General features: G+C 41.1%; 3 protein-coding genes across 4 annotated transcripts; 1 reads left to right on the forward strand and 2 right to left on the reverse strand.

Annotated features, from left to right (window-relative positions):
• Window positions 1-976: 976 nt before the first annotated feature.
• Window positions 977-8,273, reverse strand: ist1 (IST1 factor associated with ESCRT-III). Of its 2 annotated transcripts, none has more exons than XM_080441812.1 (10): window positions 8,161-8,273; window positions 7,012-7,113; window positions 6,137-6,317; window positions 5,900-5,987; window positions 5,231-5,314; window positions 5,030-5,140; window positions 4,672-4,869; window positions 4,435-4,536; window positions 3,362-3,407; window positions 977-3,082 (listed from the first exon to the last, which is right to left on the reverse strand). In XM_080441812.1, the coding sequence occupies exons 2-10, from the start codon at window positions 7,097-7,099 to the stop codon at window positions 2,916-2,918; spliced, it is 1,065 nt and encodes a 354-aa protein (XP_080297938.1). In that variant the 5' UTR covers window positions 7,100-7,113; window positions 8,161-8,273; the 3' UTR covers window positions 977-2,915. The 2 variants fall into 2 exon arrangements, with proteins under 2 accessions (XP_080297938.1, XP_080297939.1); XM_080441813.1 differs by having other exon boundaries at window positions 7,012-7,138; window positions 8,161-8,240.
• Window positions 8,274-10,199: 1,926 nt separating this feature from the next.
• Window positions 10,200-17,342, reverse strand: mphosph10 (M-phase phosphoprotein 10 (U3 small nucleolar ribonucleoprotein)). Its single transcript, XM_080429575.1, has 11 exons — window positions 17,236-17,342; window positions 15,450-16,125; window positions 15,067-15,227; window positions 14,803-14,971; window positions 13,926-14,067; window positions 13,713-13,780; window positions 12,993-13,130; window positions 12,734-12,844; window positions 12,113-12,220; window positions 11,795-12,025; window positions 10,200-11,631 (listed from the first exon to the last, which is right to left on the reverse strand). Exons 1-11 carry the CDS (start codon window positions 17,319-17,321, stop codon window positions 11,479-11,481), a joined length of 2,043 nt encoding a protein of 680 aa, XP_080285701.1. The 5' UTR covers window positions 17,322-17,342; the 3' UTR covers window positions 10,200-11,478.
• Window positions 17,343-17,411: 69 nt separating this feature from the next.
• mcee (methylmalonyl CoA epimerase) lies at window positions 17,412-20,312 on the forward strand. The gene is made up of 3 exons (XM_080453023.1): window positions 17,412-17,454; window positions 18,545-18,885; window positions 19,068-20,312. Exons 1-3 carry the CDS (start codon window positions 17,427-17,429, stop codon window positions 19,218-19,220), a joined length of 522 nt encoding a protein of 173 aa, XP_080309149.1. The 5' UTR covers window positions 17,412-17,426; the 3' UTR covers window positions 19,221-20,312.
• The last annotated feature ends 2,495 nt before the right edge of the window (window positions 20,313-22,807 follow it).

Consider the following 22,807-nt stretch of genomic DNA (forward strand, 5'->3'; position numbering starts at 1 on the left):
TGAAGTGAAGACCAAAAGCCTATCCAGGCCAGGTGGGAGATGTTTGGCTTTTTAGTGTCCCTTCCCGGGCGGTAGACCGGGGTTTGAATCCCGGGTGTTACATCTACATACTGTACATGTAACTTGCTTAATAGTCAGGGGATATTAGCAGAAAAATGTCCAATCTTGGAATAAATTCCTTACCAAAAAAAATCTTCACCAATGTGTTTGTAAAAGTGTCTAGTAACACATCTCACAAAGACTGAAATGCAGTTTCCCTAGGGGAATTTTTGACAGCTCCTGAAAGTTGGGGTACCCACCATAACCTTATGCAGGGGGGGGGGAAAAATCTAAATTCAATTCTGTTTTAAGTAGCATGTGAGGGGGCAAACTAGGGTGTTTTTATGATTCTGAATCCATTGCAAGCATTTGTTTTGCACCAAAACCACTCCTTGGGCTAAAAACAGCCCAATCTCAATGGGCTTTTTACACAAAAAGTATACCTGGAAAAGGATGTCTATGGCCGTTTTTAATATCCCCTGACTATAAGGTATCATACAACCAATATGTCAGGATGACTGCCTAATTGCTGAAATAACCTTTATGTGCTAAGGCATAGTGCAATGGGCTGCATTTTAAAAAGATAAGAAATTAAATCATGCCTAGTAAAATTCAGTACATAGTAAGGAGGAGACCCGTGGGCAACAGTTGGAGTGATGTCAATCTCCTCTGGCATTTTAGTGCCAATAAAGATCAATGTCTGGAACCGTGATATGTAGAACAGCTCCATCCTGGACATATATACTGTGTGACACACACGCGCGCGCACACACACGCACTTCAAACTTGTGGTCTTGAAGAATATTGGAAAGTAATACAGTAAGCTGCTGAGGCCCCCTTCTGTCTATCGCTAACAATACACTGATGCTATCCACATCAAATAAAACATTTAATTTTGCATTCTAATCAAATAATTCATATGGACTTCATACCAGTATTTCCATTCCAAATTGCCTTTTATTAAACCATCTTCTTAGTAGGCAGAAAAAACATTGTATGAATTTAGATTAATTAAGATATAAGGACATATCTGTTACAATGAATTCCTAAACAGTCCAACTTAAAAGCCTAAAAACAAATAAATGCGCACAGAACAGTTCAATAGTGTCTTCTTTTCTATGTACTGTGTACATACAGAATGGTTGAAAAAGCTTCCAATAGCATAATTTTCCTTCAAAAGACTGCTATATATACACACAGTATAAAATAAAAAAACAAGGCCACCTTGCATTTATCATATAAGTGGCTGTGGTGTCGACAACATATTAGGCCTGAATGTCAATCTTATGAGACGTTAACATCAAGATAGCTACCAAGATTATGTTAAGTCACCTCCTATTACCAGTCCAGCGGTAGTTGTTTTTGTTGTCTTTAAGTTCAAAACAAAGAATTTTGTTTACAGAGAAAAACATTTATAAAACCTCTACATTAATCAATAGTATGTCTATGCAGATAGGCAAGGCCTCTGATGAGAAATTAAGCTAAGGCAATTTAAGGATGTATACTGTATGACACATGCACAAAGAAATCACTCTTTCCCTTTACCACTAAACGGTAAGGACAATAATCCGAATATATTTGGGGGAAACATGTACATCAAATGAATCAATCAGATAGACCCACCCACCCCCGACCATCAATCTTGTGTTGGTTGTCTTTGGCCACATTCACAAGTACATAAAGTGCAAGCTTGTGGTAAAACTGAAAAGCTTTATTGTGTTAGAACGGTATATAAAACAAAATCAAAATTAAAATTTTTAACATCCGCCCACCAAAATGTTTTAGCTTTACAGTTAGATCAATCATTCATTTAAATAAGTGTATCTGTAGCATTGTATAATACATTATATACCACCTTAAGATATTACATTGGGGGGGGACACAAGGGAAAAAAAACAGTCAGCATCTTGACACCAAATGGACAGATATGTCTGAAACGAAATTTAACGTGTCACCATGAGCTTTTGCAAAAAGGCTCCCTAAATGTTAATGCAAACATATTAGGCCAAAGATGGAAGCAAATATTTTACATGCACCACAGGGGGGGGATAGAGAAGACATTGTTGACAAGTGCTTTACGTCATCTCACTGAATGCACCTTGGAGTGTAAGAACCTCAGTGTTTCTAAAGTCACAGAGATGTATTATTGTGAACGAGTGTGAACCTATGGCTTCCTTGCACATTCATTATCTGGGATAGTCCTTTCAATCTAACTGCAACAAACTGTGGCCAACTTGACCAAACAGGGGATGTACAGATTGGATTACCCAATACCTACTTCCCTGACAACGTGACAAACCTGGTAAGACTGGGCAGGCTGGTTTGACTGGTTATGTGTCACAGCGGTAGATGAGAGCTATACCAAAAAAATGCTGGATAATATCAGAGTATGTAAATTGCAACAACTGTGAACCACTCCCTGAAGAAAAAAAAAAGAAAAAAAAAAAAGAGTAATTTAATGATAGAAAACATAAGTCCAAACAAGAAGTGACAGAGACAAATGGGAAAATGTTAAACCATAGCCGAGATAAACCACTAAATATCCAAAGCGCCTGTTTCACTCAGTCATTTTGATTGTGTAAAAATGCACTGCTCACTCATGCTTTCATTGATATTTCTACAGACTACACAGCTGAGTGAACGACCACACCCTTAGTGAGCTGGTTAGCGTTTGTCTGAATGAGGTAAAGTTAAGCTTGAGAAGATCTGTGTGAGATTTCAGTGAAGACATCTTCACTGTGAAGTGAAGGGAGAGAATGGAGGGAGGGACAATCCGTATGTGATTAAAGAGTGGTTAACAGTTTTCCTGGCCTGGCTCTGTGGAGATGACGACAGAGTAGCACGTGTAGGGCAGCAGCAGCAGCACTCCCGGTGACTTAGGTCTTCCTCTTCAGCTCTTCGAAGCGCCGTGACAAGTCGTCAAAGTCAATGTCGTCGGAGGAGGTGGTGTTCCTGCCGAAGGACGACGTAGGCAGCGTGTCAGGAACGGAGGGGAGCTCCGGCAGAGCACTATTGTCATAGATCTGACCTGAGGGGCCAGACGCTGGAGAATAAGATAGAACACCACAATCAGAGGGATGCACACAACCTTACAATTACATACCTAACTCAAGAGTCAATATGCAGTGTAAAATGGTAAATGTACACAACAATGGTCAGACGAGTTCAGTACGAGTGGAGTCAATGAAAATTTAAATACCACACAATAGAATATTGGAAGGTACAATAATTAAAAGGACAACTCAACTTAACAATCATTACACTTTTCTCAATTTACACAACACCCAAATATCTGTAACTTTTGAAAGCCAACAGAACTCACCCATTGCCTGGGAAGGACCAGAGGGTTTGAGAGATAGATCATCAATCTGAAACATATCCATAATGCATTAGAGACAAACGTCTACTCACATCAAAATTGATGTTTTAAGGAGGTTAGTAATGAAAATGACAATCATTCAATTCTATGACAGCAGCAGGTGAGCCAGTAGGTCCTTATCATTATAATGGAGAGAAAAAAGAGAAGGAAATCCAGCCATTGCATTCCTGGGAAAAGCGATCACCTTCAAGGTAGGTGGCATGTGACAAAGCAAATTGAAATAAATCTAAGCATTCCTTAACTAAACCTTATGTGGAGCATTTTATCCCCTGGCCAAAACAGTATGTACACTCTGGCCTGTTCTCCATAAATACACACTCACGCATTTATTGAGTACATGGTTAGTAATAAGCAGTTCATATACTACATAAGTGTATCTTAGATCCAAAACCTAAAAGACTATGTGGCCTCTAGTTTGAGGGCAATAACCTGGCACAAACAGTGCCAACTAATCAGTGCAGTCAGTGTTTTATCCGAGTTCCATGCAGACATGAACGAAATCTCCCAACGGCGCCAACACCCGCGCTATGGTTTGTGGCATTCCTGATGTGGGCGTGTCAGCAATTTCCCACCGACAACGTTCAAGTCTTACTAATGAAAGCCATATCTACCCAGCAAACAAATATTACATAATTCTCCCTCTTTATTTGGAGAACAACGTTGACTGGATAGGGCACACATTGAACCTAAAATACTGATATAAATTGGAGTAAAAGCCAGTGTTCTTGTGGTGGCTTTTCCTTTTTCATCAGCCCCATCTTTTTAATCTGTCAGTGCCAGCTGTACCGATACTGCTGCTATGTGTCAAACTTGCAAAACCATTAAACATTAACACTATCACCGTCAAACTAGAGGCCATTATGTTGACATAGGACTGCAGAAGAAAAGTCAGGTGACAGACAAGCTAAAATGAACTGCTCTTCCCTGAGTGGTGCCCTGTCCATCTGTCCATCTGAGTGCAGTGGCTGGATCAGGAAGGAGTGGGGGGCAAGGGTTCGAAGGGCTCAGTCACTTACAGACTCATACGTGGGGGGACAGCTGGGCAACTGAGGTGGCCCTCCTCCGGGCTGGAAGTTGTTAAAACTGTTGTAGGTCCCAACAGGGGCACCAAAGGGCTCCTGGAGAACAAATAAACAAAAAAAAGACATGTTCATAATCAGAACAAAGAATTGGAATACTATGTATTTGTCAATGTCTCCCTCTCTCTCTCTGACAGAGAGATGGCATCAACATAATGAACCAGGATGACTTACTGCTCCTTTGGGAGAAGGATAGTTGAACGCTGTTGGCATTGGCATGGGCATTGGCATGGGCATAGCACCAGCAGTGAAACCTCCACCTCCTCCTCCACCACCTCCTCCTCCTCCTCCTCCTCCTCCACCACCCCTCCTATTTATATTGTCAGTGTCCACGTCAATCAAGTCTGCCTCCTCACCAGGACAGAGCTCAGGCTGCAGAGAAAACCACATGGTCAGAGGAGGCCATTGGTTATTACGTTTGTTCTACAGTTTGGCACCTTATGTCGAACTGTATCATCAAAAGGAATGTGTGACGGCTCGTGACTTTATACCTCATGAAGTTTTCTAAAGTTAGAAAGCAGAGATATCTCACCCTGACCATGGCGTCTGGCTCATAGGGCACATTGTAGTTCTTGGCGATCTCAATCAAGTAGCGCTCCACCAGGATCTTAGGCGGGGCCTCCACACTCAATTTGTGCATCAGCTAAAATAATCAAGATTGGACATGTGGTTCAATGTTCTGCCTCTACACTCTTGGACACAATGAAAAGAGTCATGGGGATAAAACACCTACCCTGTCATTGACGGTGCCAATCTGGTTTGTCCTGCATAGCTTGCCATACTCCTTACTGTATTTTGCACACAGCTGGTCAGAAACCTGCAAGAAAAGCAGGGAGATCAAATTGTCAATCCACCAAGCCTTTACATTCGAGTAAAATTGCATAGGTTATATTCTGTACAGTTGTCGGTCTGTTAAAGGCTAGTCTCAAGAAAGATGGGTTGGCTCCTGCAATTTCCAAATGCTTTCGAGTAGTAAATAAGGTGGAATTCTGCAAATTCTGCAAATATAGCTCATCTACAAGCTCACATTATAGATCAGCTATTTTTGGCAAAGAGATCTGGTGTAGAGGGGGGAAAGGAGAGGGCCCTGTTAAGGGATGAGCGGGGTCTCCCAACAAGGTATATAGGGTTTGAGTGAATAACTCCTACTAGAAAACAAATGAGGTGAAACGCCTAGATAGCTAGCTGCTGAGCAGAAACGTTAATTCAAAAATATATTTTTACAATGTTTAATAAGACATTTTAAAATACATTTTCCGGTGTGGAGAGCTTTTCCAGAGGAAGATGACAGCTTCCTTAGTTCCTTCCTCCGTCTTTGGAGCATTCAAAGATTATGGAAGAGATAGGCCGACTTAAAAAAAAAGACTAGCCAACGTCTAAATAACAATAAATATATACTTACTATTTTGAGTTCTCCCACCTCTGACTGCAGACGGGGAGCGGCCCAGATAAGGGTGGATACAGCTTCCTGTAGGCCAGGGTCAAGCTCCCTGACAGGAAAAAGGGTTGAAGGAAGAGAGCAGCCATGGGCACAACGGTGACAAGGAAGTGAAAAGGTTAGTGCCTACTGGTCCTAAAAGCATTGTCCTGCGTCTTTTCATTTAATACATTATGAGCATCTGTTAGCCAAGCCACTCACTTCATGGACTGAATAAGGCCAAAGCGTGCCAACAGTAAGTCACAGTATAGCTCCAGGATCTCCATGGCTTCCACCAGGTAGTCCTCTCTGATGATGTGCTCAACACGAATCCGCGCCCGCTCGTCCTTCCCTGATGACAGGTAATCTGCGATCTCCTTTCTTGCCTTCTGGGCTAGCTCCGCTAGAGTTCACATTAAATCAGACAAACAGAGAAAGAGGGCACAGTTAGGCCTACCATGAAAAATTACTTTTAACATCAATTTTGAACTCTTGAGAGTGTACAATGGAACCAAATAGACCAAAAAGAGTCCATTTGTACACTCTCAGAGTAAAACGAACACTGAGGATTTTATGTACTGCTAATTGTTCAGTAAGAGTGTAGCCTTGGATCAAGTCATAGATTTATTCTATTGATTCTGACATTTGTATAACTATGACAGTCTGGTGACTTTCCACAAATAAGAGTTTGGAGTTCTGTGTTCAATGCCTTTATGGTCCGGTAAGCTTTGGGGTATGCACTTTATATCTTTAATTTGTACATTTATGGAGACGTACGGGCCGCCCTCAACCCATTTAGACCTGAGGCCGATTCTAAAAACGCTTTCTAAATCCTGACCTAAGTTTTCTAGAGAAAAAAAACCCTGCTATATACAGTACAGAGCAACAACTACCCCAAAAGGAGTTCCCGGATTGAAAGGTACATATAGGCATAGGGGTTCCTGGTCTAAATAGGGTTAAACACAGAACTCTAAACACTATTTGGTGAAAGTGTCCAAGACTGTCATAGATACACAAATGTCAGAATCGATAAAAATAAACCTATGACAGTCCTGATCCAAAGCTAAGTAAGTAAGAGTGGAACGGGTTTAACTTACTCTTCTTTTTCTCCAAGAGTTTAAGCCGGTTGATGACCAGCCGCAGGTTGACCCGCAGCCTCTCTGCTTTGAAGCCTCCTCCCAGCATGATGCTTAGTTTCTCTGAGGACAGGATGATGGGAAAGAGCTGCCCGTCACTCAGTCACTATCACTACCATCAGTGGTGGAAAGTAACTAAGTACATTTACTTAAGTACAGCACTTAAGTACAATTTTGAGGTTTTTGTACTTTACTTGAGTATTATCAATTTCCAGTACTTTTACTTCTACTCCACTACACATCAGAGGCAAATATTGTACTTTTACTCCACTACAATTATTTAAAAACTTTAGTTGCTAGTTACTTTGAAGATTTCGATTATTATTACATACATTAACCACTTCAGCCCTATATACATTTCGGCCATTTGAAAAGAGCCGATCTACAAGTTCATGCGTCGCGAATCGCGATAGCAACAGCAACACATTATGAGCTTGAAGATCTGCTATTTTCTAAATATCTTTTAATACATTTTATACATTTGAAAACTTGTGAAATGGGACATTCTGCATAATGAGTATTTTTACTTTTGGGGTATATTTTGATACCAATCTTGTACTTTTAATCAAGTAAATGTTGAAATTCCGAACTTTTGCTTGTAACAGAGTATGTCTTCATTGCAGTATCGATACTTTTACTTAAAACATTTGAGTACTTTTTCCACCACTGGTTGTACACCTCCGGTGAGTCATGACATCATGTGAGCATGACCACTAATAACAGACACACAAACAAACTCACTCAACTAGCTTGTCAACATTACTCGACAACACTACTGTAACCGGCTAAGTAGAGACTTTAGGTTAACATGGTTAACTAGCTTGTCCCTTATTTCCCCACAATGTATGTATTGTGATAATATAGATAATACTATTATCTGATAACGACGGAAAGGTTACAATACGTACTGGAGAGTTAATGTGCAGCTAACTGAAGCTGGCTAGCCGTTATTAGCTGCTAGCTACCTTAGCTAACATCAGGCTAACTGAAGTAACAGAGGTTTGAGTCTGGTTAAAGCCAAGGTGCAACATTATCTGGAAGACAGAAATACAGAGTGAAGCCGTTAACAGTTCATAGCCATATTAAATAAACACCCGACAGCGACAGTACCTGTAGGAATCCTCAGGAAAGTCTGGTAAACGTCAACTTATTTTGGGTCGTTGTTGCGTTTCTGGTTTCTGTCTGTCTGGCGTTTCACTTCCGTGAATGGAATATGATCAGTGTTGCCATATTTTGTGAGAGAAATAAGCAACCAGGTCTAGGAAAACAAGCCCAAAAGAAGCAACTTAGGTCACATGAGCACATGAGACGGACCCGGCTGTTTGAAAAAAGCAGATCGACAAGGTCAAAGTGACAACGCGTCACATCACGACGCTTTGTGAGCTTGTAGATCTGCTATTTTCAACAACATTATTTTTTTAATTTTACATTTGAACACAAATCTTGTTTGGTGGTCCGTGTGGACATTTAATTTGGGGGTCCTTGACGTGAAAATGTTTGAGAACCACTGGTTTAAACAACATTAGGCAACAAGCCCAAATTAGCACCTACACTTTAGAAACAAGCCCAAAATTAAATTAAAACCGCAACCCGCAGCTACCGATATTTTACAAGCAACTTTACAGAAAAAGAAGCCCAAAATAGCTTATAATAAGCCGTCATGGCAACACTGAATATGATCCATTCGTTACGTCATGGGTATTTTTTGTGGGCGGCTTGAATTCTATTCACCACTAGAGTGCGCTGCTGATAATGTTTACATCCATACACACTTAGCCTGGTAAACCCTCCCTCCGGAAATCTCAATTCCATTTCATTTCAGGAGTGAGTCTGGCATGATCCGCCTGTCTGCAATATTGGCTGTGCTGGAGTTGGGCGGGAGTAATACCGTTGACTGACAACCCCTTCAGCCAATGATAATTTTTCCCCTTCAGCCAATCAGCAGTTCACCAGTCTTAATGTGACGCGACGGGACTTTTGAGACAGCCATACCCAAAATGGGTTGCCTTTTTCGGGTACAATGGTGTCACTGCCCGCCCCTACCGGTTCTCAAATTTTTTTTTTTTAAATAGGCTTTGTCATGATTAATTGACCACATATATGAAGTTAAACAACTAAATTCTATCCAAACGATATCTTATAAGTAAATTCCGTGCCTCAAAATAGAAGTTAGAGAGCTTTTTGAAGTCAAAAAATAGCGGAGAATTGGCCGCACAAGAAAAAGATGGCTGCCGTTCGTGTTTTGGGCTCACTCGAACTCGCCACCTGATTGGCCAACGTAAGCTGTCAATCACAGAACAATGAGCGACGACGCTGATAGGCGCGGCCGTTTGGCATACACAGCCAATATTGCAGAGAGGCGGTTCATGCCAGACTCACTCCAGGAATCAAATAGAATTGAGATTTCCGGAGGGAGGGTTTACCAGGCTATACACACTGACTTGGTGCACAAAATGAAAACACACAGGAGCTAAGGCTGGGAACGAGGCTACTTCCTTCCAGTGGTGGAAAGTAACTACATTTCCTTAAGTCCTGTACCTTAAGTTCAATATTGAGCCTGCTAAATCTGCTAATTTCAATAGATTTTTATACATTTGAAAACTTGGGACATTCTGCATAACGAGTACTTTTACTTTTGTACTTTAAGTATATTTTGATACCAATACTTTTGTACCTTTACCTTTTAGTTGTAACAGAGTACTTCTACATTGCAGTATTGATACTTTTACTTAAATAACAAAAGTGACTACTTTTTCCCACCACTGCTTCCTTCCTTCACATTAAATGTTCTATTATTACAAGCCCGCTAGACTTATAGATTCCAATTGTAGGATTGCAGTCCGTTACTCCCATATGATTTGACATTAGTTTAAACGTTTAAGACCTTCTGGCATCACCATAATTTTAAGAAAAATAAATCTTGAAGGTCAACAAGGAGATTGTGCTTGGTTCTCAATATGGTAGGAAAGCAATACTGACAACATAATGTATTGGCTTTTTTTTCTCTCTCTCTCTTCTTTTTATACCCATCTCCAACTACTTGCTTATGAAAATGTAAATGTATGCATTCTTGCTTTAGTGTGCAAATCCAAACCTGCCAGGTCATGTCTTCCGAGGTGTCTATCAAAGGAACCCACGTGAGAAAGATACAGTATTTTCACCATATAAACTTTATTAGAACAGATTTACACCCTCAGTCATTCTACATACACATTTAAAACAACTCAGGGCACATTATTTTCTTTTTACTGTCTGGTTAAGATATTGCAAGTTTCTTAAAAAAGAAAAAAAATGAAATAACAAAAACAAATCTGTACAATGAAATTATCACTCAACTGAAGCACAGTAAAGTAGAAAAGGATATCCGCAGTTGCGAACACTAAAGCTCTCAATACTTGAATGACATTTTAGAATTTCACCCACCTTATACACCTTTAGACTTGTGAATAGGGTCTTCATTAGACAATAGACACATGCCAGATCTTTGTGCTGTCAACCCCCAACTGCTCCCTGGGCGCTGTATAACCCATTTAGACCCGAGGCCGATTCTAAAAACGCCTAAATCCTGACCAAAACTTAAAATATTTATTCAAAAATTACAAAAAAAATGTATGTAGCAATATACTGTACATAGCAACTGGAACCCCAAAAGGGGTTCCCGTCCTGAAAGGTACAGTTACAAAAAGGGGTTCCCACCCAAAATGGGATAAATAGAACCCACTGCTCCTAATAGTTGGGATGGGTTAAATGCAGAGGACAAATTTCACATAATGTGCAAATATCCAGTGACAAAAATACCCACTTTCCCTTTCCGTAGGGAGGACATGAGTATGCTGTGCGTAGAGTGGACTGGACTGGAGTTCTATTCTCATCAAGGTTAAACTGCATATATCCGTGTCCAGGAAGAGAGGTACTCCCAACTGGTTTCATTCACATTCCTGCCTCAGATCTAAAGGGCATTATTCTCCACCCTAAAAAAATACAATACATTATTCTCACACCCTCTTAAATCAGTGTATTAGTCACGTGTATTTATTAAATGAACAGCGTTTTGACGTTGCTCGTTTAATAAATACACTGTGGGAACATTCAAAATGGTGTGCGGTTGTTGTCTCTCTTTTATCCAGCACCCGTCAAAATTCCCTTGGATGTGCTTGCATTATCTTTGAACTGAACTAAGGGTGCCCCCACTCAACGCTACCAAACAGCATCAGGTGACACCCTCCCCCATAATCCACCCCACCGGTAGAAAAGTCCAACATAGGCAGTAAATGAGTAGGGTTTATGTTTTGTAATTGTTTTCAACTCAGGCAAATGCCTGATGAAGACCCTGTTGGGTGGAAATATTTCTAGTCAATAAGGTATTAGGAGCTGTAATCTAGCGTGCAAATATCAACTCCTTCCATCTACTTCAACGTCACAACATAACTATAATTTGAGTTTGCCAACAGAAACTTCTTTATGTTTCTTCTTCTTCTTCAAGGCCTGGTCCTTGATACTTTTGACTTGGCTTTTAACCTGATCCTGCAGCTGAGAGAAGAAGGCTTGAGAGGAGCGTAAAGCCTTGTCTTTCCCTTCATCCTGCAACAAGAAAGTTTATCAGTGTTAAGTTCAGCAATGGCCTTATTCAGTTTACCATGTTTATCATACAGGACACGTATTCTCTTTGAAGGACAATGCTGCTGAACAGTACTACAGGATATATGTGGGTGTGATTTTTATTCAATACCACTCTGACACTAACCTTAAGAATTTTGGCTTTGCCCCCTTTTGTGATTTTCTGGAGGTTTTGTGCCACCTCAGCTTTGGTTGGCTTTTTGTTCTCTCCAACTCTAGTGGCCTCCTTCTCCTTTTGTCGCCTCTCCTTCTCCTTGATTTTGACACGCTTCACTGTCTTCTTCTTGCGTCTCTCACGCTTCTTGTCTGTTGACGTCTTCTCAGTGTCACCAAGCACGTCACCCGCTTTGCTCTTCTCCTTTGGTTAGAGATGAATTATTGTCAATAATCTACACACACAAAACACTATCAGATCCATTGTGTGCTGGTATATCGTCTGACAAACCTTGACTTCCTCTGGTGCCAACAGAGTAGCATCACTAGCACTGACTGGAGCCACCTCCTCCATGGCGATGGAAGGCAAGTTAGACACCACTTTGACCTCAGGGACAGGCTGTGAAACAGGATGGAAAGTATGAGTGTAGCTTTTCATTACTACTTTGCAACTTTTTGGATTGCAAAACTTCAGGAAACCATTTCTAATAAAATGACATTATCCGTCAGATGACTCAAGGAATTACTTTCATCAATCTGCATGCAATAACAAATTAAAAAGCTACGGTGAAGTAATAGGCATAAAATAGTAATGCATCTAAATACATTTCAATATGTAAATTACATATCAAATGTAAAAGTCTTTCACACTAGGTAGACCCAGAGAATGAGAATTTGAAAAATTGCCTGTACATTCTGCTGGCTTATTAAAGACTTTCCACAATGTCTTTCAAAGTCATGTTGCCAACTCTCTGATTTACCGTTAATTTCCGCAAGAGTGGTACTTGTTTACCTTTTACTCCCCCCCCCCCCCCCCCCCCCAAGGATACATGGGAAGAATTTTAAGACCATATTCGCTGTAGGAAATTGTGTTTTGTCATTATTTCACATCAAAGCTGTCAAATCAACTTACTGGTTTGGGAGTGAAATGGAAGTTGGAAAGAGCATCAAGCTTCAGGAAAAGTGTGTCCATAAGCTTCTGAATTTCCACATGGGCTGGTTTTTCTACTTCCTCTGTCTTTTCCTGAAATGTAAGAAAAAGGGACCAGCTTATACCTTTTTGTGTTGTAGTTGAAATGAAATCTGGTGGGTGGGTGAGTTTTTGGCACAGAGCAGTACCGTCAGCCTGTCTCTGAGTGACTCAATGGTAGAGAAGACAAAGGGAGACAAACCTGTGTCATCTTGAGGTACTCCTGCTCATAAACCTGTGCCAGGCTCAGCTTGCTCTTCTCATGGTCCAATGTTAACCTCTTCTTGTATTCAAACGCGTCCTCTTTGGGTTTATTCTTACGCACCACATCATCAAACACCTGTTGAAACAGAACAAGTGAAGTCAAAGAGCTGTGGTATAGCATCGATATGGGAAGCTGGGGTGGGCGATGGACAATTTATGCAGACAAAACAAGTCAAATTATTTAGACTCTGGGCTGGATGTGGTCACACATGCATTACAGTCGCGTCCCATTCACATTCATTCTATGCGAGCCAAGGTTAGCTTCCGGTTGTGGCGCTTCACATGTCGTTGCATTAAGTTCAAAACTCTACACACAACGGTTTGACGCCTCGGCATGCGTTAGCCACCCCCCTGCCATCGCCCATGTGTGACCCTCCCCTAAATCAGCCATACCCACACACACTCAGAGCCTCTGTCACGACAGTGTGATTCATCTGCTCTGTCATGTACCTTGCATTGATAGTGACTTTGGTTTTATACCAATATGCATGGCAAGCAGCCGAGTTATCTTGATGCACAGGAAACAAAAATGACTTTGAATGGAAACTGTCACCATGCTTTAATATTGAGCCTGATACTATATAGGAACGAAATGGTCAATGTTTACACTCCGAGTGTAAAACATTAGTATTGTAATGTGTAGGATCCATATACTGACCTGATCTTTTATTCTCTGTTTGATAATATCCTCTAGCTGTAGTGTAGTCTCCTCAGTGACAGTAGGGGCTAGGAGAGAGAGAGAGAAATTACTAATGATTTCAACTGAAAAGGAAAGTATACACAAAGCACAAAAATGGTACGGAATCAATGCATCGGTCTCTTGTACACACAAACATCATGAACATTGAACACATGGCATTGCCACACCTACCCAGCCTTGATTGCTGATCAAACTGCACATCTTCCTCAAGCATGCTGTTCTCTGGACGCGTCTGAGCTGTCACCTCTCCAGACAACTGCCAGGGTTTATCTGAAAGCGCTGATTTCTCCAACTCTTGGATCTTCTCTGTCATCTGAACGCAGGAATCAGAGAATGTATTATTACTGTACGTGTTGACTAGTTGATATGATTGTTAGTTTTCCATATTAGACACATTATATCAAGGTCTAGTCAGTAAGTGGCAACATTTAACATAAACTGTAAACTAACAACACTGGTATACCATGACCAGACCATAAAAACATCAAACAATGAAACATTTTGACTGTAAATTCAGTTTCTGTATTCTGAGGATGTGGCATGGTTTCACGCATCGTCTATGGTGAGTAGTGATTTGTTCTGACTTCTGACAGGAGGTGGAGCCAGCAAAAAGCAGTGCAAAAAGGTTGAGGAAACTTTGTCACCGATAACCTCACGTCACCAGGATTTCCAAATGGCGGAAAGCCCGGTTTTCATTCCAAACTGAATAGTGTAATCCGGTCTAGGCCACAAATTCCCCAACTAATATCAGTATCCGGTTAGGCGCCTTAATGTTATTATTCCCCCACATGAACGCAGAATCGAGTAGCCTAAGCCTGGTCCCCCCGCTCCAAGTTAGAATGAAACATGGACATACCAAACTAAGTATATCATCAAGAAATACTTTGTGTACACTTGGCGTACACACAAAGGTTACAGATGATTTGCACACACCTAACATATTTAGCTGAAAAAAACCTAGTGGAAAAACACCATCACTATTGGTGTGAATTCAGCGTAAGAGGATGTAAAGATACAATAAAATAACAAAAAGGACAAGCTAAGATACCTTTTCTTGACGTTTCTCAAATGAAGACTTGTATGCAGACTTTTCTGAGTTTGGGCCCTTCCCTCCTAAAATGTCCTCGATGTCTTCTCCCTCGCTCTCCTCTTCTCCAGAAAGCTCCTTTTCTCCAGAAAGGTTAAAGGTCACTCGTTTCTCTCCCATCTCCTTATCCCTGGTACAGAATAAATGCACATTTGCTGGCATCAAACACCAATTATCAATTCATATTACAATTAGTGTAATTATATTTTACACAACAACACTTACTCGTCTTCATCATCCTCCTCCTCATCATCTTCCTCTTCAGGGTCTTCCTGCATGCCATCCATGCTGTCATCCTCGTCTTCTGACTGGTGGTCTGCTTTACCAGCTTCACTTCCCACAGTATCAAAGAAGTCTTTGTACTTAAGATTCCTGGAACTCTTCACCTGTAATAAATTGGAATCAACGCTGTGTCACTATTGCTGCTACTTTACAATACAAATTTATATTAAACTGATTTATCATCAATTTGTATTTTTTTTTGTCTAGTAATTCAATTAAGTACTAAAGTCCCATTAAAAAAATCTGTTTGTAGATCTGCCATTTTAAAAATTTGTGTGAAATACTTTTATGTATAACATGATGGTAAGGAATTACTTGAAACTTACAGCTTTGTTTCTCTTCTGTTTTTTGGCAGAAACATCTTCATCTAGGTCAAGATCATCATCATCATCATCATCCGAGGGTAAGTCCTGAAAATAGTCTACGTCTTCCACCCCCTCCTTCACTTCCTTCTCTTCCTTCTTGTCCATATCATCCAGAAAGGATTCCATCTCTGACAGCTTGAAGAACTTGTCATCAACCTCAGAGGGCACTCCCGCGGCCTTAGAGGCCTTCCCTACAGCCTGTCTCCTTTGCTTCTCTCGTTTTTCCAAAGCGTCCACGTCAAAATCTAAATCAGAATCCTCATCTGTGAAATCCCCTTCCCCATCCTCAGACCTTTTCTTAGGCTTCCTGTGTGGTTCCTCCTCCTCTTCTTCTTCTTCATCGTCTTCACCCATATCCTCCCCCATTTCCTCATCAATGTTGTCGTTCTCCTCTTCTTTCTCCTCCAGGATGGTCAATGCATCATCTGAGATAATGTCATTGACCACAGTCTCAAAATGCCTCAGCACAGCAGTGTTCTGCAATTCCAGCTCCTGCCAGATCTGCTCCTCATCAAAGTCCTCCACCACCAACTGCTCCAAGGGGCTGCCTTTACAATCCGCGGGTTCCTGCCCCTTGTGGAAGTCATATAGAACCTTTGCGAGCGACGTAAAGTCTGCAGCCACATCATCTTGAAGACTGTGGGGAAAGAAAACAACATTGTTACAGTCACATGTGTGACAATCGGATGATTTGATTGATGATCAACAACATGGTCTGAGGTTGCTACACAGTAAAATCTTCAGTGTTCATTTAATTCCTATAAATGGAACAAAATTTACCCTAAAGATTTTTGACTCTACAGGTCCATTCTTTGTAGCCTTGGATAAAGACTACCATAGATATATTTTTTATCGAGTCTAACTTTTACTTTCGTATCTACGATAGTCTTGGCTAGCACCCCCCAGTTTGTCCTCCACTTTCACCAGTAAAGCCCGTACTTCTCCTTACATGTACAAAAAATAAAAATAATGCGCTTACCCGGTTGCCCCAAATGTTAACTCGCGCTTCGGAGTCTTTGTGCAATGTATTAGTCCGTATTTTTCAATAAAAAAAAGTGTTTAAATCCCATCTGTGGCCGAACGCCATTCCCCCCCTAGTTTACTTCCCGTTTACATTGAGTGTTATTCCGGCTTTCACCGGATGCGCCCGTCACTACTGTCCGTTGAGGAATACAGGGAATTTCTGACAGAATCCGACACAGACGGGATTAAAACACATATATATTGGAAAATACGGACTAATACGTTGCACAAAGACTCCGAAACGCGAGTTAACATTTGGGGCAACCGGGTAAGCACCTTTATATATTTATTTTGTACATGTACGGAGAAGTACGGGCTTTACTGGTGAAACTGCAGAACACAATGGGGCGTGCTAGTCAAGACTATCGTATATAGGACAGTAAAAGTCAAGACTCGATAATCTACGATAGTCTTGATCCAAGGCTAGGCCCAGTGTATGTGTTGATTTTACAGTGTTGTGTGTTGTTCAAACTTCAATACACCACCGACACTTATTCACATTTGAATCCCAGCTTTATCGGACAACACAAGTTATCCGATCACAGCTTACTGATTAAAACGGTGTGCATGCTGTGGCTAGCCATGATAGTAGACTGTAAAAGTGCTAGCCTGCTAGCTACCCAGTTCTCACACTGATGATCACACATGCTAGCATTCGCAAAACAAGAAGACATCAATGTTGAGACATGCATTTTTAAGAAAATGTTAACACGTGTGAACTTACTCTAGGAAGTTTTCGGTGTGAGAAGTGTTTATATTCAATTTATTTACGCAGTCCTCCAGCATGGACCGTACATCTTCGGTAGCCATCGTTGCTCTCTCACATGGGCACACGTGTGTTTCTGGTAAATAGGTCCCCCCCAGAACTCTATTTAATGTGAAATGGTTCCGGGGGAACGATTCACTGTTGGAAATATGGCGTCCAACGTGCTGAAGGTTGCAGGTAGGTTTGTGGTTTATTTCAATAATAGTTTGCGCTGCAAACAAACCCACCCGCAAACTTTGCAGGTAGGTTTGTGTCAATAATGGTTTAACACGTGTTTATCCCCCAGTTTGGTCCATTGAGTTCGCAAGCGTTAGCGTCGTTGTGCACTGTTATTTTTATTATGATCAGATATGTTTGCTATGTCGGTCACTGCGTGTGTGATACTTGTTGATATAAACTTATTGCATGTTGTAAATAATCTGCCATGCCTTGCGAATCTATTTTTTTTGGGGGGTAGACTACTTTAATGAATCATGTCGCTTGGACATTAACATCCTGATCTAGCTCGTTTCATAGGCTACTCAATTTGAAAAGGGGCTTTTGGCATGAGAAAACATACGTATGTTTACATTGCCCAAGCAAATAAAAATCAACAGTGGTGGGAAAAATACTCAATTTTGTTATTGAAGTAAAAGTATCAATACTGCAATGGAGTAATGCTCTGTTACAAGTAAAAGTACGGAATTCAAAATTGACTTGAGTAAAAGTACAAAAGTATTGGCATCAATATAAGGATAATCCTTTTTTTTAACAGGTCGTTCAATTAAGTCCTTGCGGTCTTGTTTACAATGAGAACCTGTGAGCAATAGGGGATAAGACTCTTGCTCAGGGACAGATATCATTTAATCGACACATATGTTGACCTGGCCTGGATTCGATTCTGGGGCAACCAGGGCCTCTGGCTCCCTAGGCGGGCTCACTAACCACTCAGATATGGCCACCCCGTATCAAAAGTAAAAGTACTCATTATTCATAATAGGGCTGAAGTGGTTAATGTATGTTTTGCAATAATCAAAATCTACAAAGTAACTAGTAACTTAAGTTTTCAAATAATTCTAGTGAAGTAAAAGTACAATATTTGCCTCTGAGAAAAGTACTGAAATTGGAAGTACTCTAGTAAAGTAAAACTTCTTGAAAATTGTACTTGAGTAAATGTACTTAGTTACTTTACACCACTGAACAATTAAAGGGGATTAAAGAAATGTGTAAACAGATCTGTTACATTGCATTAGAAAAAGTAGCATCTGAAACCGCACCCTACTTTTAGTTGCAGGGTTTTCTAGGTGCACTCGCCACACACTCCTGAGAAGACATTCAACCACAGCAGCCCTCCAGCAGGGCGTTCCTGGTCCACTATGGAAGGTCGGGAGGCTGAACCACATTGCCATCGCTGTCCCAGACATGGAAAAGGCCACCGCTCTCTACCGGGACGTCCTGGGGGCAACAGTTAGTGACAAGGTGCCCCTGCCCGAGCATGGAGTCTACACAGTGTTTGTGGAGCTGGGTAATACCAAACTAGAACTTCTTCACCCCCTGGGAGAGAAGAGTCCGATTGCTGGTTTCCTACAGAAGAATAAAGCGGGAGGGATGCACCACATTTGTATTGAGGTGAGATGTACTGATGTGACTTGGGTGGACTGTGTTGACATATTTCTAGACATGACTAGAAATGTCCATAATGGCATACATTTTGTATGTCCCATAAGTCTTTTTTATTTCAACACATAGTAAGTAAGTTTAATTCTTGATGATTACGGTGATTAATTATAGCAATTGTCTTGTGGTTATAGGTTGATGACATCAAAGCTGCAATAGTTGACCTGAAGGCCAGGAACATAAGAATGCTGTCACCAGAACCCCGAATAGGTGCTCATGGGAAACCAGTCATGTTTCTCCACCCAAAAGACTGTGATGGAGTGCTGGTTGAGCTTGAAGAGGCCTAAGCTCTGCTTTGTCTGACCAACTCTGTGGTGTTACTGAGAGTTGCTGTTGTTGTTCACATCACGTATATTCCTCCTCCAGTACGGCAACTGTCATTTCAATGAGCTTGTATTTGGCTTATCTTTGCTCTTCAGAGATGGGGCTTGGCTTATCTTTGCTCTTCAGAGATGGGGCTTGGACAAAGTCTGTTCATATACTTTTTGCCTTTGCCTGTTTGTTGTGAATAAATAAAAATGTCAGTTTATGGCATGCTGTGTGGCAGACAATCTATGCATATCATTGTCCCAAGTCACCTTTCCTTAACAAATAAAATAAGAAATTCAGACATTCATTAATTCCTACTTTTTATATTCCCTGCTTGAATTCTAGACTTTTAAAACCGGTTGGGAACATATACTGCACATGTGACTGCAACTGAATGTTGACGGCGCATTATAATTACACCTTCCCAAACATTTTGTCAAGGCCTACTGTTCTGCAGTAGTCATCTGTAGGGAACCGTAGAATGCAGTCCTAGATTTATTTAAGTCCAATGATAAAAGGTCACTGAATGAGAAGTATAATGTATTTATATACAGCCCTAAATATTTAAAGAAAACCTCACCTTCCATATTGTGCTGTACTAGCAAAAAACCTTTCCATTGACAATAAGCGCTGACCAGATGCTAAACAACTAGGGGGTGGAGGGGTGACCTTTGTCCCCGTGTTCCCTATGTTTGAAATACAGTCTTTATAAATGGATTGGACATAACACAAATGTATGTACTGTATGTGAAATAAAATGCTTTGTTTTACTCTAATGAAAAGGTAGTGTAATGCAAGGAAGTGTGTTTTTATCTTCATTAATGTTTTATCTTCATGTTATCACCTCAGTGCCTTGTTCTCCAGGCTGCTATGCATTTGACTGAATGTGGAACACTCTTAATTGCCATAATCAATCCATAGCCTTCAGCATTATTCAAAATGACATTAGACAAGCTAACAGCAACAGCAACTTGGCCATTATGTGTTCACTGCCGTCTCTTTCTGCAGTTCTGTAAGAGAAATGGATGAGGGAGATGAGTATTAGCCAAGCACAGCAAGGCAAATTCCATGTGCAATGAATCCTTGGTTTTGCCACTGCCAGTGCTATTACTCAATTTACCCCCAGGGATCAATAAAGTTGCACTGTGGCCTAACTTGCCTTTTATTAGCTAATGAAAATATCAGTCAAACTGAAAAATAAACCTGAATGTTTTTGTTTTCTTTATTTCTGCAGAAATGTCTAGGTGTACAATCTCACTAGGCCTATAAAAACTCGAGTATTGTGCGAGAGTGACATACAGGACTGACGCTCTCATGCATGTCAGTCATTATTCAAGTAAAACGAATATTTTACTGCCTTATAACGGGGTCTTGATTGCTTAGTTTTAGGACAAGAAGTCATTATTTGGCATAGCCACAGAGAAGAGGTGCGTTGAGGCTACATATCCTTCATGTTATAGGCATTTCCCAGTTAACTAAAGATCTCGCCTATGGATTTTAATCTTGTCACTGTTCTGTTATATAATGTTATTGTAGCAAATCGTATCTAATCGGCATGCATGTGAACTCAGCAATCATGTGTAGTATAGGCTAGGGATTATATAAATCTGTTGTGTCATAAAGTCATGGATATGTCAATAGGATACCAGAGGTTAGGCTATCCAGCCAGCTGTTTAATCAAGGAATACGAACATCTATATTTAATATATGTATATTTTTAGGTTTCCCTGTGGATGATGTAATATTTGTGTATTTTTAGGTTTCCATATGGATTGAATACAAGACAGGTGGGCACTAGGGACATCTGGGCACCATATTTTTGGGATGACTGGGCACCTGGACGAGTGGGCACCAAAACCCTCTGGGCACGAGGGACATGTGGGCACTTAGGGGTGGAGATAACTGGGCATCTGGACGAGTGGGCACCTGAATTAGGATTTGTGTCCACAAGTGTTTTTTAACTTATGTATATATTTAACCCACTGTTCTTTAAACCCCCAAACACAACACAACAATAAGGTCAAAAGTACAATATAAGAGTTTATTTGTCAAAATAGTACTGAGGTCAAAAGTAACTACATCCGAAACTCCTGGATTGATGGCCGGTGGAAGCCAGAGCATTGGAGCGTTTACAAACGTGCCATCAAGACCAATAACGATGTTGAAGGTTGGCATAACCGTCTGAACCGAAAGGCAAAGAGTGGAAACGTGCAGCTGCTACATAATGAAGCAAGCATAATCCCCATCCAGCTAAGAAAAAAAAGCAAAGACTTTTTCAGGGCAAACTGGACAACTTGTGGTCTGCTTAAGAGACAGAACAGCTGACTGTCTGGCTAGATGCTTAAGCAGGCCAGTGGATTGACTGGCCCTGTAGATACCTAGTGATGAGGGGGTCTCTTTTTGTCTCCGCCAGGCCGAAGGCATGGCGAGAGAGTATGTTTTACCCCTTGTCCGTCCGTCCGTGTGTGTGTGTGTGTGTCCATCTGTCACCAGCTAATCTCCGGCACCGAAACCGGTCGCTCCGAAACTGTGCACACACACTCCCTGGATGCCAATTCAGAACCTCTGCCCCAAATCTTTCACGTGGGCCTGTTATAGCGCCACCAGGAGGCCGATTTGTGCAAAACCAATTTTTTTATATTACTCCTACAAATTGTATCCAAACGTCATGCAAATCGGTACACAGTATCACTATAGTCATGTGATCAACACGGATCTGTCCGATTTCCCATATTCCATCCTCATTGCCTAAGGTTGGCTTCCAAAGTTTGCAGGATTGGTCCGTTTTGAACAAAAAGCCTCAAAGTATACACACAGCTTGGGATTTCCGTGAAATTTCACACACACATTCCCACTAGGCGGAGGAAGAAATGCCACCCTTCTCACATTGGCCTGTTATAGCGCCACCAGCAGGTCTAATTTAGCAAAACACATTTTTGGAACAAAATGCCTCAAATCATGAATGCAGTGTCAATGCAAGAATAAATGGCACGGTTGGCATCCTTTTCACATTGGCCTATTATAGCGCCACCAGGAGGCCAGAATAACGTACCTGACCTGGCGGAGACCTGTGCTCCGAGGAGCACTTTTTCTAGTTTTTGCTATCATTTTATTGTGTACTGTTTAGCAAGCATTTTTTTTCCCAGTTATTTTCCCCCCTCTGTTTTTGAACAGTAGGCTACTCATTTTGATCATTTTGGGGTATTTTCCCATTTTTCCCATGTAAAGTTAAAAAACACTTGTGGCCATGAAGGTGCCCACATGGAAACCTAAAACAAATTGGTGCCCACCTGTCCTGTTACCGTTTAGAATATAGGTTTGTTTAGACAGAGATACATCTAATGTAGGACTAATGAATAATCACGTTATTCGGTCTCTCATGGCAGAGAGGTCATCCTCGGAGTAATAAATTACACTGATCGGGTGGGGTTTCACACAATTCTGTTTCCAGTCCACAGTTGGCCTTTTATATCAGACAACTGCAGCAGGGGCTTTATTATACACGTTCCGGGGTGTTCTCTCTCTCTCTCTCTCTCTCTCTCTCTCTGTCTCTCTCTCTCTCTCT

This window comes from Gymnoscopelus braueri (genome assembly GCF_963280865.1).
Source record: "Gymnoscopelus braueri genome assembly, chromosome: 1".
Taxonomy (NCBI): Eukaryota; Metazoa; Chordata; class Actinopteri; order Myctophiformes; family Myctophidae; genus Gymnoscopelus; species Gymnoscopelus braueri.

Bases quoted from the DNA above. Each gene is read 5' to 3' on its own strand.
- ist1 (XM_080441812.1), bottom strand. From the start codon at position 7,099: ATGCTGGGAGGAGGCTTCAAAGCAGAGAGGCTGCGGGTCAACCTGCGG. The intron at 3,408-4,434 runs GTAAGTGACTGA...GATATGTTTCAG, and splicing joins GTCCCCCCACGTATGAGTCT to ATTGATGATCTATCTCTCAA. The intron at 3,083-3,361 runs GTGAGTTCTGTT...CTTATTCTCCAG, and splicing joins TGGTCCTTCCCAGGCAATGG to CGTCTGGCCCCTCAGGTCAG.
- mphosph10 (XM_080429575.1), bottom strand. From the start codon at position 17,321: ATGGCTACCGAAGATGTACGGTCCATGCTGGAGGACTGCGTAAATAAA. The intron at 14,972-15,066 runs GTAAGTGTTGTT...ATTCTGTACCAG, and splicing joins GAGGAGGATGATGAAGACGA to GGATAAGGAGATGGGAGAGA. The intron at 13,781-13,925 runs GTAGGTGTGGCA...TCTCTCTCCTAG, and splicing joins TGATCAGCAATCAAGGCTGG to CCCCTACTGTCACTGAGGAG.
- mcee (XM_080453023.1), top strand. From the start codon at position 17,427: ATGGCGTCCAACGTGCTGAAGGTTGCAG. The intron at 17,455-18,544 runs GTAGGTTTGTGG...CCCTACTTTTAG, and splicing joins CAACGTGCTGAAGGTTGCAG to TTGCAGGGTTTTCTAGGTGC. The intron at 18,886-19,067 runs GTGAGATGTACT...TTGTGGTTATAG, and splicing joins TGCACCACATTTGTATTGAG to GTTGATGACATCAAAGCTGC.